This window comes from Pelobates fuscus, chromosome 4, assembly GCF_036172605.1.
Source record: "Pelobates fuscus isolate aPelFus1 chromosome 4, aPelFus1.pri, whole genome shotgun sequence".
NCBI classification, from domain to species: Eukaryota; Metazoa; Chordata; class Amphibia; order Anura; family Pelobatidae; genus Pelobates; species Pelobates fuscus.
Window position 1 is genome coordinate 371,962,117 of NC_086320.1, and position 14,002 is coordinate 371,976,118.

Here is a 14,002-nt window from a genome sequence, read left to right on the forward strand (position 1 = left end):
TCTTTTAATTAATTAATTTTATTTTTTAAACCTTCAATTCTCCCTCATCCGCCTGATGTAGTATCCCTTTAATGTAAGCAAGCAAGAATCCGAGCAAAAGAAACAATGATCAGTTTTTTTTTTCTGTTGGATTTTGCATAGTTACATTATGCACTCAAGAAAAGTCTCCAGGGTAAACATTTAATATGTTTACTAATTTGAGAAATCTAAAAAACAACAAAACAAAGTAAAATGTACAACACCTAAAATACAATTTATTTAAAACTTTTCTCTTGTGATTTTTGATAAATACTGAAGAAGTGAGAAGCCAATTGTTAGGAGTTATATAAAACTTCGTATTTCTCATCACGCGATCCGTGCCCTTTAATGGAAAGTTTTCGTGGTTGCTCTCCTAACTTGCCGTGAATTGTCACCGTAGTTTCATATTCTATGTTTGCCCTGGTGGAGAAATGTAATATTTAATTTACAAGATGCCTATATACTCCTCAGCTCTGAATGAGTAGCAACACATGCAGCAACAAAATATGAAGAATTGCAAGTCTTACATAAAAAGCAGCAGAATATGATATAAAATAACATTGGGATCTAATAATAACAGGAGTTATGGAGACTAGTAAGGAATCCGCTGATACAGGCTGAAAAAAAACTCCCAAAATGTGCATTTCCTTTTGTCACTTCTTAAAAATGCTTGAAATAAAGTGAGAATTGAAGGGAATTTATATTTAAAGCCAAAGTAGCCAAACTGGAAATATGCTCCAAGCCGGCTATGCTTTTGGAAATTTGAAATTCACTTTGAATTTTTTGCCAATTCTCACGTTGGTGATTTAACCCGGTCTGTGAATAAAAATTATGCCAGTCTCCACAACATCACTCTATAATGCAAATGGAGTTCTATATTATGTAGAATATGTATATGTTCAAATATAGGAAGGATGGAGGTTTTTTTTAGCTCTGCTGTTTTATCCTAACATTTGCAAGTTCGCTGTCAGCTTACTGTGATTAAGTGTCTCCTCCCACTGCATGCAGACACTGAACTTTCCTCATAGAGCTTCATTGATTCAATTTATCTCTATGAGGAGATGCTGATTGGCCAGGGCTGTGTTTGAATCATGCTGGCTCTACCCCTGATCTGCCTCCTTGTCAGTCTCAGCCAATCATATGGGGAAACACTGGGATTGTATCAGGCTATCACATGTCAGCAGACTGCTTGTTTTTCCTGAGTCTAACAGCATGCAGATTTACAGCTTCTGGCTTGAATACAGTAAGATTTTTACTATATTTATGGAGGCATGGGGGGCTAGATGGTCGTGTTAACACTATAGGGTCAGGAATACATGTAGTTGCACTGGTGACTATAGTGTCCCTTTAATTTATCTCTTAATATATAATATTCCGAATGAATGTGCCCCTAATAATGAGTGTAACAAGCTTTTTTGCAACGTTTTGGAGCTCTTGTCTTGCTGTTGAATATCTGCGGCTTGTACTAGCTCTCAGTGAGTGGATACCTTGCAGTGAAGGTGATCACTAACACCTGTTTACTGGCCGATGTGTGGCTCACGTGGGCATCCAGCATCCCACAGCTTGGGGAGATAGAAAAGATTTCCTGCTCGTGATATCGCTCCCGTTTATCTGCAACAAAGTAGTAAGAAAGAAAGATGTTAGAGCAATATAATAGAATTTTATTAAAGACACGGAGGCTCCTATTATGCATATCTCTTTCTTTATTTCCTCAGCAGCAAAGATAGAGGAATATAAATATTATCAAAATGAAAGAAAAAACTGTACAGGCATAACGAGTAGCCAATCACATAACAGAGGAAGTAGCTATATAAGTCCTGTGTCTCCCACAATCCCCCTCTTTCTTTGCTGCTTCCTCAGACAGCTAAGTATTTTACTTGAGCTCTCCTACTCATTGCATTTTGTTTACTTGTGATTCATGTTTTGCTTATGCTTGTTTCATTATTGTCGTTTTTATTTATTGTTGATTACTACCTAGTACCTACATCGTTGGTGTATTTGGGGGTTTCCCCTAGGGGCTTTGCCCGCCGCCGCGGGCTGTTTTCCCTCATACCGCCCCTGTTGACGCTTCTCGGCACTATCTCAGCCGCGTGCCCCCTTTTTCTCTGTGGACGCGACTGAGTGTGCTCGTTTTTCCACTCTCGCGGGCTGCCCACGCGGGTAGGTGCACGCGCCCCTTCCCCCGCCTGGAGCCGGTCCACGGGCACACCCTGACACGTGCGGCGGCCATTTTGGGCGATCATTCGTTTCACCCTGCTGTGCCGTGCGGTCGGTCCCTTTACTACGGGCCCCCTTACTACACCAACGATCAGGTTTAGCTTTTCTCTGTTCTGCTGGGTTAATCAACCCATTTCTAGTATTCAGTTTGCTTCTCTCATACCTCATTATGCAGGATAGCAAGGACGGGCCTACCGTCCCCTCTGGGGATTTTCCGGTAGATAATCCTGAGGGCGCTATGGCCTCTCAGGAGCTCCAGGCCCTGTTAGAAGCTACTATGGCTTCCTCCCTTGAAAAGGCTATTGCCTCCGCTATGGGGACTGTCTCATCCTCTTTTGCCCAGTCCCTTCAGTCTGTGCTCTTGCCTTCTATGGCTGCCCCTAACCCTCTGAGTGTGGGGTCCCCCTCCCCTGCCCTAACTGTGCCGGGTGCCCGTAAGGCAAAGGCAAAGGCTAGACATATCGGGTCCCACTCCTCGATGCAGGCTTTGCCTGTCATGATTGACACGCCTCTGGCGGTCGCAGATAGCGCGCATCCCACGCGCACAAGAGCCCCTGGCCGGGCTAAAAAGGCTAGATTGTGGAAACGGGCTAGAGCCCTGGATGATGGGTCGGATACCGACCGGAGTGTGGACAATGATTCCGATGTTATGGAATATGACTCCTATGGGGAGGACGAGTCTGGCGAGGATCAACCCCTTGCGGGTGTAACCCCTTCTGGGTCCTCTGCCGCCCCCCGTAGAAAAGTGCCAGACCCCGCTGGGGATAATGGAAAAGGGCTTTTAGACCCACAGGGGAACCCCCTGTTTGACCCGGACGACCTGCGTCACCCGCGGTCTGCCGAATGGGTCCCTCCGGACCATATCGCCCAGTATGTGGCTAAGAGGATTCGCACACCTCTGTCAAAGGAAGGCCGCAATAAATTGCGTGCCGAATGCCCACGACCTTCCCTCCCTGGCGCTGCCTGTAAGACCCCTGAAGTGGACCCTCAGATTGCCCAATTTCTTAATAAGTCTGGGTGGAAGCCTAAAAAGGGTCTTGATCACTCCCTAAAAGGGTGCCAGGATAAAATTCTGGATACGCTGGGCCCCCTGTCTAAGCTGTACGAGCTCCTTGAGGCAGCCCGTAATGGCGACTCAGTTCTAGATATGGATGTGGCCATCGGGTGGGTCCAGCGAGCTATATGCCTTGTGGGGAATGCCAACACGGCTATGTCTTCCGAGAGACGCAAGGCTATTCTCTTGAAAATAGACCCTAAACTGGCTGCTATGACCGTAGCTGAACCTGACTCAGCCGATGAGGGGATGTTGTTCGGCACATCCTTTGTGAAGGACATGGGGTCCTATGTAAAAACCTTTACGGCTATTGACAAGGCGCAGGCTAATATGAAGCGCGTCTTCGCGCCCAAGGTTTTCGGTGGGGCCGGGCGTAGCAGGAACCGTCCTCCCGGCCGTGGTTTCCGAGGCTCATTCAGGGCCAACAGAGGTTCCTTTTTCCCCTCTCGAGGGCTCCAGGACCCGAAAACGCCTCCTTTCTTCCCGGCTAGAGGGAGATCGTGGGGCTCTAGATACCCCCGTGGTGGGTCGTCGGGCAGACGCCCTTATGGTGAGTACCCCTTCTTCCCTTCTCGATCAGGTTCGGGTGGCGGGGAGGCTAGCCTTATTTTACCCAAGGTGGGCAGTTATTACCTCAGATGCTTGGGTACTGCAATGCGTAAAGGGCTACCAACTAGATTTTGTTTCCCTGCCGGTCCAAACGTATACCCCCAGGGAATTGTCCCTCCCACGGGAGCAGGACGCGATGATCTCCGCGGAAGTCGCGGAGATGTTCTCAAAGGGCGCCATCGAAGAATTGCCGTTCGCCACTCCAGGCTTCACGAGCAATCTCTTCCTTGTACCCAAGAAAGGGGGCGGTGTCCGCCCAGTGATAAACCTTCGCCCTCTCAACGCCTTCCTACGCTACCAACATTTCCAGATGGAAGGCATCCATTGTCTCAGAGACCTTCTGAGACAGTCGGATTGGATGGCCAAATTGGACCTGAAGGATGCGTACTTCACGGTTCCAATAGCGATAGAATCCAGGGACTACTTGCACTTCACCTGGCACGGACGGCGTTGGCGTTTTACATGCCTTCCGTTCGGCCTCTCCTCGGCTCCTTGGTGTTTCACCAAGGTTATGAAGCCGGTGGTGTCGTTCCTCCGTACCCGAGGGGTTCGACTAATTATTTACCTGGACGACATCCTGATCATGTCACAGTCGTTGGAATGCCTGAAGTTGCATTTAGACTGGACGATCAACCTCTTACAGAACCTAGGTTTTCTGGTAAACTGGGACAAGTCGGTCCTGACACCCGCCCAGTCTATGGAGTTCCTGGGGTTCCAGGGGGATTCCGTGCGGCAGTTCCTGTACTTACCAGAATCCAAGATAAAAGCCATCCAGAAGGAGCTCCGTCGAGCTCTTCGCGCTTCGGACTTGTCAGTCCGGCAGTTGGCGAGGATCATCGGCCTACTGGCCTCCTCCATTCAGGCGATATTCCCAGGCCCCTTACATTACCGGGCTCTCCAACGGCTCAAGGGGTCACACCTACGTTCGGGTCGATCGTACGAATCCCGACTTTGTCTGGACGAGGAGTCCAGAGACGAGCTGGTATGGTGGTTGGCACACATGGAAGCCTGGAACGGAAAAGCAATTTTCGGTTCCGTTCCGGACGTGGTCATAGAATCAGATGCCAGCTTGCACGGCTGGGGGGCTCGTTGTGGCGACATCTCCACGGGGGGCAGATGGTCCGACGCAGAGAAGTCGTTACACATCAACTGCCTGGAACTCCTGGCAGGGGCTTTTGCGATTCGCAGCCTTACCCCTGGAAAGGCGAACTGTTGTGTTCTCCTCAAATTGGACAACGTATCGGCAGTCCGATACATAAATCACTTGGGCGGAACCAAGTCCAAAATGTTGGCTCTGCTGGCGAAGGACTTTTGGCAGTTCTGCCTCCTAAACAACGTCTCGGTGACGGCGGAACACATTCCGGGTCTGGACAATTCAGGTGCGGATTGGAACTCCAGACATTTGAGAGACTCGGGAGACTGGCATTTGCACGCCTCGGTCTTCCAAAGCTTAAACAGGCTGTGGGGTCGGTTCGAGATGGACCTGTTCGCATCTCGACTGAACACTCAGTTACCGAGGTTCTTCAGTTGGAGACCGGACCCGGCGGCAGTGGCGACGGATGCCTTTCTTCAAGAATGGCCTCCAGGTCACCTGTATGCCTTTCCCCCATTCAACATGATCGCTCGTACGATCTCGAAGCTGGTTCGTCACGACTGTTGTCTGACCCTGATCACCCCTCTGTGGAGATCACGGCCGTGGTTCCCTCGTCTGATGGAGTTGTCCATAGACTTCCCTCGTCTGTTGCCGAACTTCCAGGACCTCCTTCTGGATCCGGATGGGAACTCGCACGAATTGGTGCTCCAGCACCAGTTGCCCCTGGTAGCATGGTTCCTTTCAGGGGACGCTGGCTTGTCCCTGACGTTCCACAGTCGACTCTCTCGCTCCTCGATAACGCCTGGGCTCCGGGCACACGATCAGCTTACCGAGCTGCATGGAAGTCTTGGTCTGATTGGTGCATGGAACGGGCAGTGGATCCCATATCTGCCCCTCTCCATTTGATACTGGGGTTTCTTACAGCCCTGTTCGACTCAGGCAAGGCGTACAGGACTATCAATGTTTTTCGATCGGCCATTTCGGCCGGTCATGGTGGTTTGGAAGGTGTACCCATCGGCAAACATCCTTTTGTATGCCGTCTTCTCAAGGGTATTCGCTTCGTCCGTCCGCCTAGGTCGCGGTTTTCGACATTTTGGGACGTCAACATCGTGTTGCGTTTTCTGTCGGATTGGTACCCTAACCAGGACTTGACTCTTAAACAACTATCCTCCAAGATGGTTATGCTGTTTTGCCTGGTCTCTTGTAAGAGAGTCTCCGATGTTAGGGCTCTTGACTGGGGTGCCTTTGTGTTTACGCCGGATGGCGTTACTTTCACCATATCTAGGAGAACTAAGTCGGCGTCCAAATCCTTCGTATATCCTAGATTCCCGTTGTGTCCGGCGCTCTGCCCGGTGGATTGTTTGAAGGCCTATCTAGAGGCTACACGTGCGGTGCGCTCATCTGAACGCCATCCCCTATTCATTTCGTTTAAGGCTCCTCATCGCCCAGTATCGACTCCGACGCTGGCGCGTTGGATTCGTTGGCTTTTATCCCTAGCGGGTATAGACACATCTGTCTTTACGCCTCATTCTGTAAGGGGTGCTATGGCCTCGAAGGCATCCACAGTTGGTTGCCGCCTAGAGGACATCATGCGCGCAGCGGACTGGTCCCGAGAATCGACCTTCAGAGACTTCTATTTCAGACCAATTGAACACGTCGCATCTCAGGTGATAGCACAGCTTTAAACTTGCATAATAGGAGCCTCCGTGTCTTTAATAAAATTCCTAGATTTTACTAGTAACATGACGTAAAGTCATGATTTTATTAAAGACACGGAGGCGAGTATTATTCCCTCCCACCCTCCCGGTGTGGATTTGGGATTGGAGATGCTTCGATGCAATACAAGTACGTGGGCAATTGGGTCTGTATTGAGTTCATGTTTTTTGTACTGTGCAGTTTTTCTCATGCTTAGATGATTTGACAGTTTTATATTGATTTCTAATCATGTATATATTCTATTTCAGAATCATGTTTCATGTAGATCCCTCACGTTTATGTTTGGTAAGTCTACAGTTTGAGTTTGGAAATTACCATATTTTTCTATCTTTTTTAGCTTGAAGTTCTCGTTTTGGTTTCCCGTTTCCTGTTTGGATCAAGTGGGACATCGTTTATCTTACCTGGTCTTCGGTTGCGCAAGAAAGAGGGGGATTGTGGGAGACACAGGACTTATATAGCTACTTCCTCTGTTATGTGATTGGCTACTCGTTATGCCTGTACAGTTTTTTCTTTCATTTTGATAATATTTATATTCCTCTATCTTTGCTGCTGAGGAAATAAAGAAAGAGATATGCATAATACTCGCCTCCGTGTCTTTAATAAAATCATGACTTTACGTCATGTTACTAGTAAAATCTAGGAATTATTATAGCTAGAAATGATTGTTATTCAGAACAGGCAGCCGGTGTTAGGAAGCCAACCTCACAATGAGGATTGATAAAAATTACTCTTAAAAGTTCCTAATTACCCATTAAGGCAGTCCAGTAGCTTTTTGATCCACTTTTATTTAAGAGATCGACTTCTTGTGACCTTGTTTGTCCTATAAAGCATGTTCCAAAATCCACAGTGTGGCTGGACAGCTGTAAAACCGGCAACGTAAGGAATGCGTTCACAGGGACAGTCTGTAGACACATTAAAGAGAGAGTTATGGTCTGAATATAAAATCCCACAGAAATACATTCACATATTACTACATTTCTCCGACGTTTAGTAGATGATCTGCATGACCTCATCCTGCCTAAGAACCCCATAGATTAAATGTATGACATTATTATACACGATCAGCCACAACATTAGAACCACCGACAGGTGAATAACATTGATTATATTGTTACAATGGCACCTGTCAAAAGATGGGATATATTAGGCAGCAAGTGAACAGCCAGTTCTTGAATTTCATCTGTTGGAAGCAGGAAAAATGGACAAGTGAAAAGATCTGAGTGACTTTGATAAGGACCAAATCGTGATGGCTAGATGACTGGGTCAGAGCATCTCCAAAACAGCAAGTCTAGTGGGGTGTTCCACGTATACAGTGGTTAGTACCTACCAAAAGTGGTTCAAGAAAAGATAACCAGTGTTACCCAAGGCCCACTGATGCACTTGGTCAGTGAAGGCTTGCCTGTCTGGTCCAATCGTGCAGAAAAGCTACTGTAGCATTATGATCTGGGCATGTTAATGTTACTTGAACACTTACCACCTGCCTAGTGATTGTTGCTTACCATGTACACCCATGGTAAGGTTATTGCACCCTGCCAAACTGTAAAAATTGTTCAGGAATGGTTTAAGGAACAGGACAAAGAGTTGCAGGTGTTACCTTGACCTCCAAATTCCTCAGATCTCAATCTGATTGAGCATCTGTGGGATGTGCTAGAGCAATAAATCGGATCCACGGAGGCCCCATCTCACAACCTGCAAGACTTCAAGGCTCTGCTGCTAATGTCAATGTCAGAGGACATGTTCAGAGTACTTGTGGAGTCCATGCTTCGATGCATCAGAGCTCTTTTGGCAGCACGAGGGGGACAACACGATATTCGTGTAGGGTTTTAATGTTGTGGCTGATTAGTGTACTAAACAGTGAAAAGCAGGGCCTGCCCCGTAAACATTGCTCAGTCAGCAAACATTTAAAAAAAAAAAAACTATAAACTCACAGTCTTGGCTGTTTAAATAGTTTCCTTAGCTAATCTGGCATCACCTGGTATTTATATCATCATACATGTCAGGTTTGGTGATATAAAGCCTGATGGGCAGTAAATAAAATATTAAAGAAAAGTCCGATCCAAACAAATCCAAGGGCAAGGCAAGAGTGAGATCAGGCAATCCAATGATCAATATCCAGGCAGCAAAGGTTCAGCAATGGTGAGATAGACCAGAGGTCAGGTAAATTCAGGAAATCAGGAAGCATAGGTATAGCAGGGAAATAGCACAGAACAACTAAGCAATGACTGCTCAGCTGTTCGAAGTTACACCTATTCTGTATTGCCATAGCACCCTATTGGTGTATGGAGCTGTCAGTCATCATAGTTGCCCTGGGAGGTAATCCTACTATGATGAGTTCCAGCTGCTCTGCAGCATGGAACGATCGTGCATGTCTCCCAAACATCTATCGTTGTCTGGGAGACGTGACACGATTGGAGTTCATAGCGCGCCCTGGGCCTTCGCGTGTGCCTGCGTTTGGGTGGCCGTGACCTGAAGGCACCGCCAGGGCAGTGAGAAAGTGGAGGTAAGTCCTGACAATACAATTCACATAGACATTTCTTTTTCCCTATACAGTGGCAGTGTGAGAGCTAATAACATCATTTATAGATATGACAGGTTTATAATAATAATAAATATATATATATATATATAAACTCTGCTCTGATTTAAACCATTGCAACTAACATTGAGTTTTATTACTTGCAACTCCACATTACACCACATGAGGTCAGGATGTCCTATCCTTGCTGGTTCCTGTAGCTTACAGCAGAGGGCAGCGTACAGCTATGGGTAGCAGGTAGGTAACTCTTCTGCTGCTACTAAAAGAGACACTATAGTCACCAGAACAACTATAGCTTATTGCATTTGTTCTGGTGAGCATAGTCAGTCCCTTCAGGCTTTTTGCAGTAAACTGTGTCTTTTCAGAGAAAATGCTGTGTTTACATTACAGCCTAGTGATAACTCCACTGGCCACTCCTCATATGGCTACTAGAGGTGCTTCCTGAGGGAGTGCTGCACAGTGTGAATAACATTCAATGTCTCCACCCTCTGCATGCAGACACTGAAATTTCCTCATAGAGATGCATTGATTCAATCTATATGAGAAGATGCTGATTGGCCAGAGCATCTCCTCATAGAGATTGAATCAATGCATCTCTATGAATCAATGTATCAAATGCATTGTGCTGGCTCTGCCCCTGAACTGCCTCCTTGACAAGCTCAGCCAATCCTAAGGAGAAGCATTGTGATTGGCTCAGACCACCACTTTTGATGATGTCAATAGACAGCAGGTAGGTCAGAGACAGACAGGGGCAGAGCCAGCAGCTGCAAACTTGAATACAAGTAAAATGTTACTATATTTAGGGAGGCAAGGGAGTGCCAGTGGGGGCTAGCGGGTGGTTTTAACACTATAGGGTCAGGAATACAGGTTTGTGTTCCTGACCCTATAGTGTTCCTTTAATTCCCACTAACATCGGCTGGCTATTTAACACACAGGGGTCAAAGGAGATGTAAATCAGCCCTAACTCAACTGAATGTCTATGTTCTTCATTTGGAGAGTGTGGCTGTGTACTGAGCTCGTTTGGTATTTGGTTGTTTCTGGTCGATTTAACTGGATTCTAAGTTCGCAATTACCAGCCTGCCGACCTGCGTAGTAACAAAAAAGCTGTGCGCTCAGATACTTAGATCAGGGTAGAAAGCTAAACATTATGGGAGATTAAATTCCCACTGGCGAGCCAAATATCAGCATCATCGAGCGATAGGGTGCACTGATAGTGGGCAGACACCATGACATTACCTGGACACTGCTGTTACTGTACTCAATGACCAGCTGTTGGTTAAAATGAAGTTTTCTTTCTCCATTGTCTGATTGCAGCATCTGGACTCCTGGTGGCATCTGGTCAACAGGTAATTTCTGATACATCAATAGCTCCAGCGTAGTGCAGAACGAAACTTTAACCTGCTCAACACAAGAGAGTTACCTTGGCCCCAGCTTTAGGTCTATGGACAGGCGTATTACTTCCATCATCACAAACCAAGAGGTTTATTCACAGTGATTATAAAATATATTCCGGTATCATAAACCTTCTAAGGTGAACGTTCATTTCGCAGGATTTTAAAGGAACAGTCTAATTAAAAATCAAATATTTTTTTGTTAAACCCCCTGGGGGGGGGGGGGGGGGGGAAATGTTCTTTTTAATTATATTGCTACACTTTTTTGTTTGTGTGTTTTTTCTTCTATGTCTAAAACATAAATGGGGATTGGGCCAAACAATCCCACATTCCTGTATCTTTAACTAGCGATAATTGTCAAATGGGACATGGTGTATGAATAGTGCACGTTGCGACTTACTAGCGTGTATTGTTGTGGCTGCAGAACCATCTGACCTCCAAGCTCTTCACGGTCGCTCTGAGATGTTTTCATGCTCTTATTAATATCGATTGCAGAAATGCCAAATGGTTTAGACAGACGCAGATGGAAATATAGGGGAGTTTCTGTGCAGTTTACCAGCTTCAGGTTTTGGAGTGACAAAAATTCAGTTAAAACCTGCAAAAAGCACATTTTGATATATGTTTATTCATATCCAATATATTACAGGAAAGAAGGAACCAGAATGTATTTAATATTATTATATATATATTTATGCTGATATCCATTTTCACTGTTGAGTAAGTACTCATTTTCAAGACAAAACAATAACCACGACAACCAATTCTTCATGCAACGTCCTTCACTCCAGTGCTTTACAGTGGAGTGAGTTAGTAACCCAGAATGCAGGAGGCTTACCCCTGATGTCATCTTTTCTGGTATGAGGTCACTTGCTGCTGAATAAAACATCAGGCCATCCTCATCATCATCACCTTCTAATTCTACAGTCAGCCTGGAAAGAAAGAGAGAATATAAACTGTGTAATTAAAATCTCAAACCAATCCCTGGTCAATATCCACTGATCTGCAAAGCTTCCACACTCCCTAACCACTATACAGCTCCCCACACCTCCTATAACCCACACTACTTGAGCAGCACACTCACTGCAGCTCCCAACACCTCCTATAACCCACACTACCTGAGTACGCTCACTGCAGCTCCCCACACCTCCTATAACCCACACTACCTGAGCAGCACGCTCGATGCAGCTCCCCACACCTCCTATAACACACTACCTGAGCAGCACATTCACTGCAGCTCCCCACACCTCTTATAACACACACTACCTGAGCAGCACACTCACTGCAGCTCCCCACACCTCCTATAACACACACTACCTGAGCAGCACACTCACTGCAGCTCCCCACACCTCCTATAATCCACACTCCCTGAGCAGCACACTCACTGCAGCTCCCCACACCTCCTATAACCCACACAACCTGAGCAGCACACTCACTGCAGCTCCCCCACACCTCCTATACCACACACTACCTGAGCAGCACACTCACTGCAGCTCCCCACGTCTCCTATAACACACACTACCTTAGCAGCACACTCACTGCAGCTCCCCACACCTCCTATAGCACACACTACCTGAGCAGCACGCACACTGCAGCTCCCCACACCTCCTATAACCCACACTACTTGAGCAGCACGCTCACTGCAGCTTTCCACACCTCCTATACCACACACTACCTGAGCAGCACGCTCACTGCAGCTCTCCACACAGCTCCCCACACCTCCTATAACCCACACTACCTGAGCAGCACACTCACTCGTTCTCCCTACACTTCCTATAACACACACTACCTGAGCAGCACTCACTGCGGCTCCCCACACCTCCTATAACACACACTACCTGAGCAGCACACTCACTGCAACTCCCCACTCCTCCTATAACACACACTACCTGAGCAGCACACATATTGCAGCTCCCCACACCTCCTATAACCCACACTACATGAGCAGCACACTCATTGCAGCTCCCAACACCTCCTATAACCCACACTACCTGAGCAGCACGCTCACTGCAGCTCCCCACACCTCCTATACCACACACTACCTGAGCAGCACGCTCCCTGCAGCTCCCCACACCTCCTATAACCCACACTACCTGAGCAGCACACTCACTCTTTCTCCCTACACCTCCTATAACACACACTACCTGAGCAGCACTCACTGCGGCTCCCAACACCTCCTATAACACACACTACCTGAGCAGCACGCTCACTGCAACTCCCCACTCCTCCTATAACACAGAACACTCATTGCAGCTCCCCACACCTCCTATAACCCACACTACATGAGCAGCACACTCATTGCAGCTCCCAACACCTCCTATAACACACACTACCTGAACAGCACACTCACTGCAGCTCCCCACACCTCCTATAACCCACACTACCTGAGCAGCACACTCACTGCAGCTCCCCACACTGGAGTGCTGTTTATACTCACAAAGCTGGCTTCACAAACGCATGGAGATTCATCTTTATTGGCTCCACATCATAACCGTGTGGGCGCTTTACCTTCCCTGGTACCATCTGTGCAAACTAAATGAGAAAATGGGCCAGGATTTTATTGGCTGTTCCACAAGTAATAATCTGCCATTGCTAGTCCTGTGAATAATCGTTATAATATATACCTTCTCATCCAAACTCAGAAAGCCAAGGGCAAATCCACTACATTCAATCTTATTGACTGCAGACAGCATTAAAGGGGTGAACGAAACATGGATGACACTGCTGCCCCCTGCAGGAACAATCTGGAAATATAGATACATATATAAAGAGAGAGAGAGAGATTGTGTATTTAATAAGCAGAGCACTAATCACCATGTGTTATTTATGTCATATATTAATACATACAGCACAAAAAATAGCATACGTAATGAGAAATTATCTTTAAAACACCCTTTTTGAGAGAGTATACCTTTAAGGCCAGTATGAGTGGTTACTTCAATTTGCATCCTTTTCTCTTGTTCATACTTCTATTGTGGTGGTAACCAATCAGATCCCAACACAGAGAAAGACAAACATAATGGGGAGCAGGGCCGGATTAACATAGGGGCTGATGGAGCTGCAGCTCCAGGCCCATGGAATAGGCCCATTTTTACAAATAAAAAATAATTTTTGTATTTTTTATTTTTTTTACACACTACTCATAGGTTTGCCACCTGACTGGTATTTTACCGGCACAGCCAATATTTGAGGCTGCCGGGCCGTGCCGGTATTGCAGTAATACCAGCAATACAAGTGCAGGTATTTTTTTCAGAATAAATGGAGATTACTCTGCAATACCAGCAACGGCCAGTAGGGGTGGAGAGAGGCAGGGATAGGACGTTACAGCATATCCCTGCCTCTCTCTACTACTTACTGATCTGTGAGGGAGC

The 14,002-nt window shown here is 46.6% G+C and overlaps 1 protein-coding gene across 1 annotated transcript in view; it reads right to left on the minus strand.

Annotated features, from left to right (window-relative positions):
* Nucleotides 1-45: 45 nt before the first annotated feature.
* DLEC1 (DLEC1 cilia and flagella associated protein) overlaps nucleotides 46-14,002 on the minus strand; it is a 51,343-nt gene continuing 37,386 nt past the window's right edge. The window contains exons 31-38 of the mRNA XM_063452723.1: nucleotides 13,256-13,375; nucleotides 13,069-13,163; nucleotides 11,470-11,563; nucleotides 11,035-11,229; nucleotides 10,480-10,641; nucleotides 7,456-7,609; nucleotides 1,506-1,629; nucleotides 46-438 (exon numbers count right to left, since the gene is read on the minus strand). Coding sequence (XP_063308793.1) covers nucleotides 315-438; nucleotides 1,506-1,629; nucleotides 7,456-7,609; nucleotides 10,480-10,641; nucleotides 11,035-11,229; nucleotides 11,470-11,563; nucleotides 13,069-13,163; nucleotides 13,256-13,375 — 1,068 coding nt within the window. The 3' untranslated portion in view covers nucleotides 46-314. The remainder of the gene's footprint in view (nucleotides 439-1,505; nucleotides 1,630-7,455; nucleotides 7,610-10,479; nucleotides 10,642-11,034; nucleotides 11,230-11,469; nucleotides 11,564-13,068; nucleotides 13,164-13,255; nucleotides 13,376-14,002) is intronic.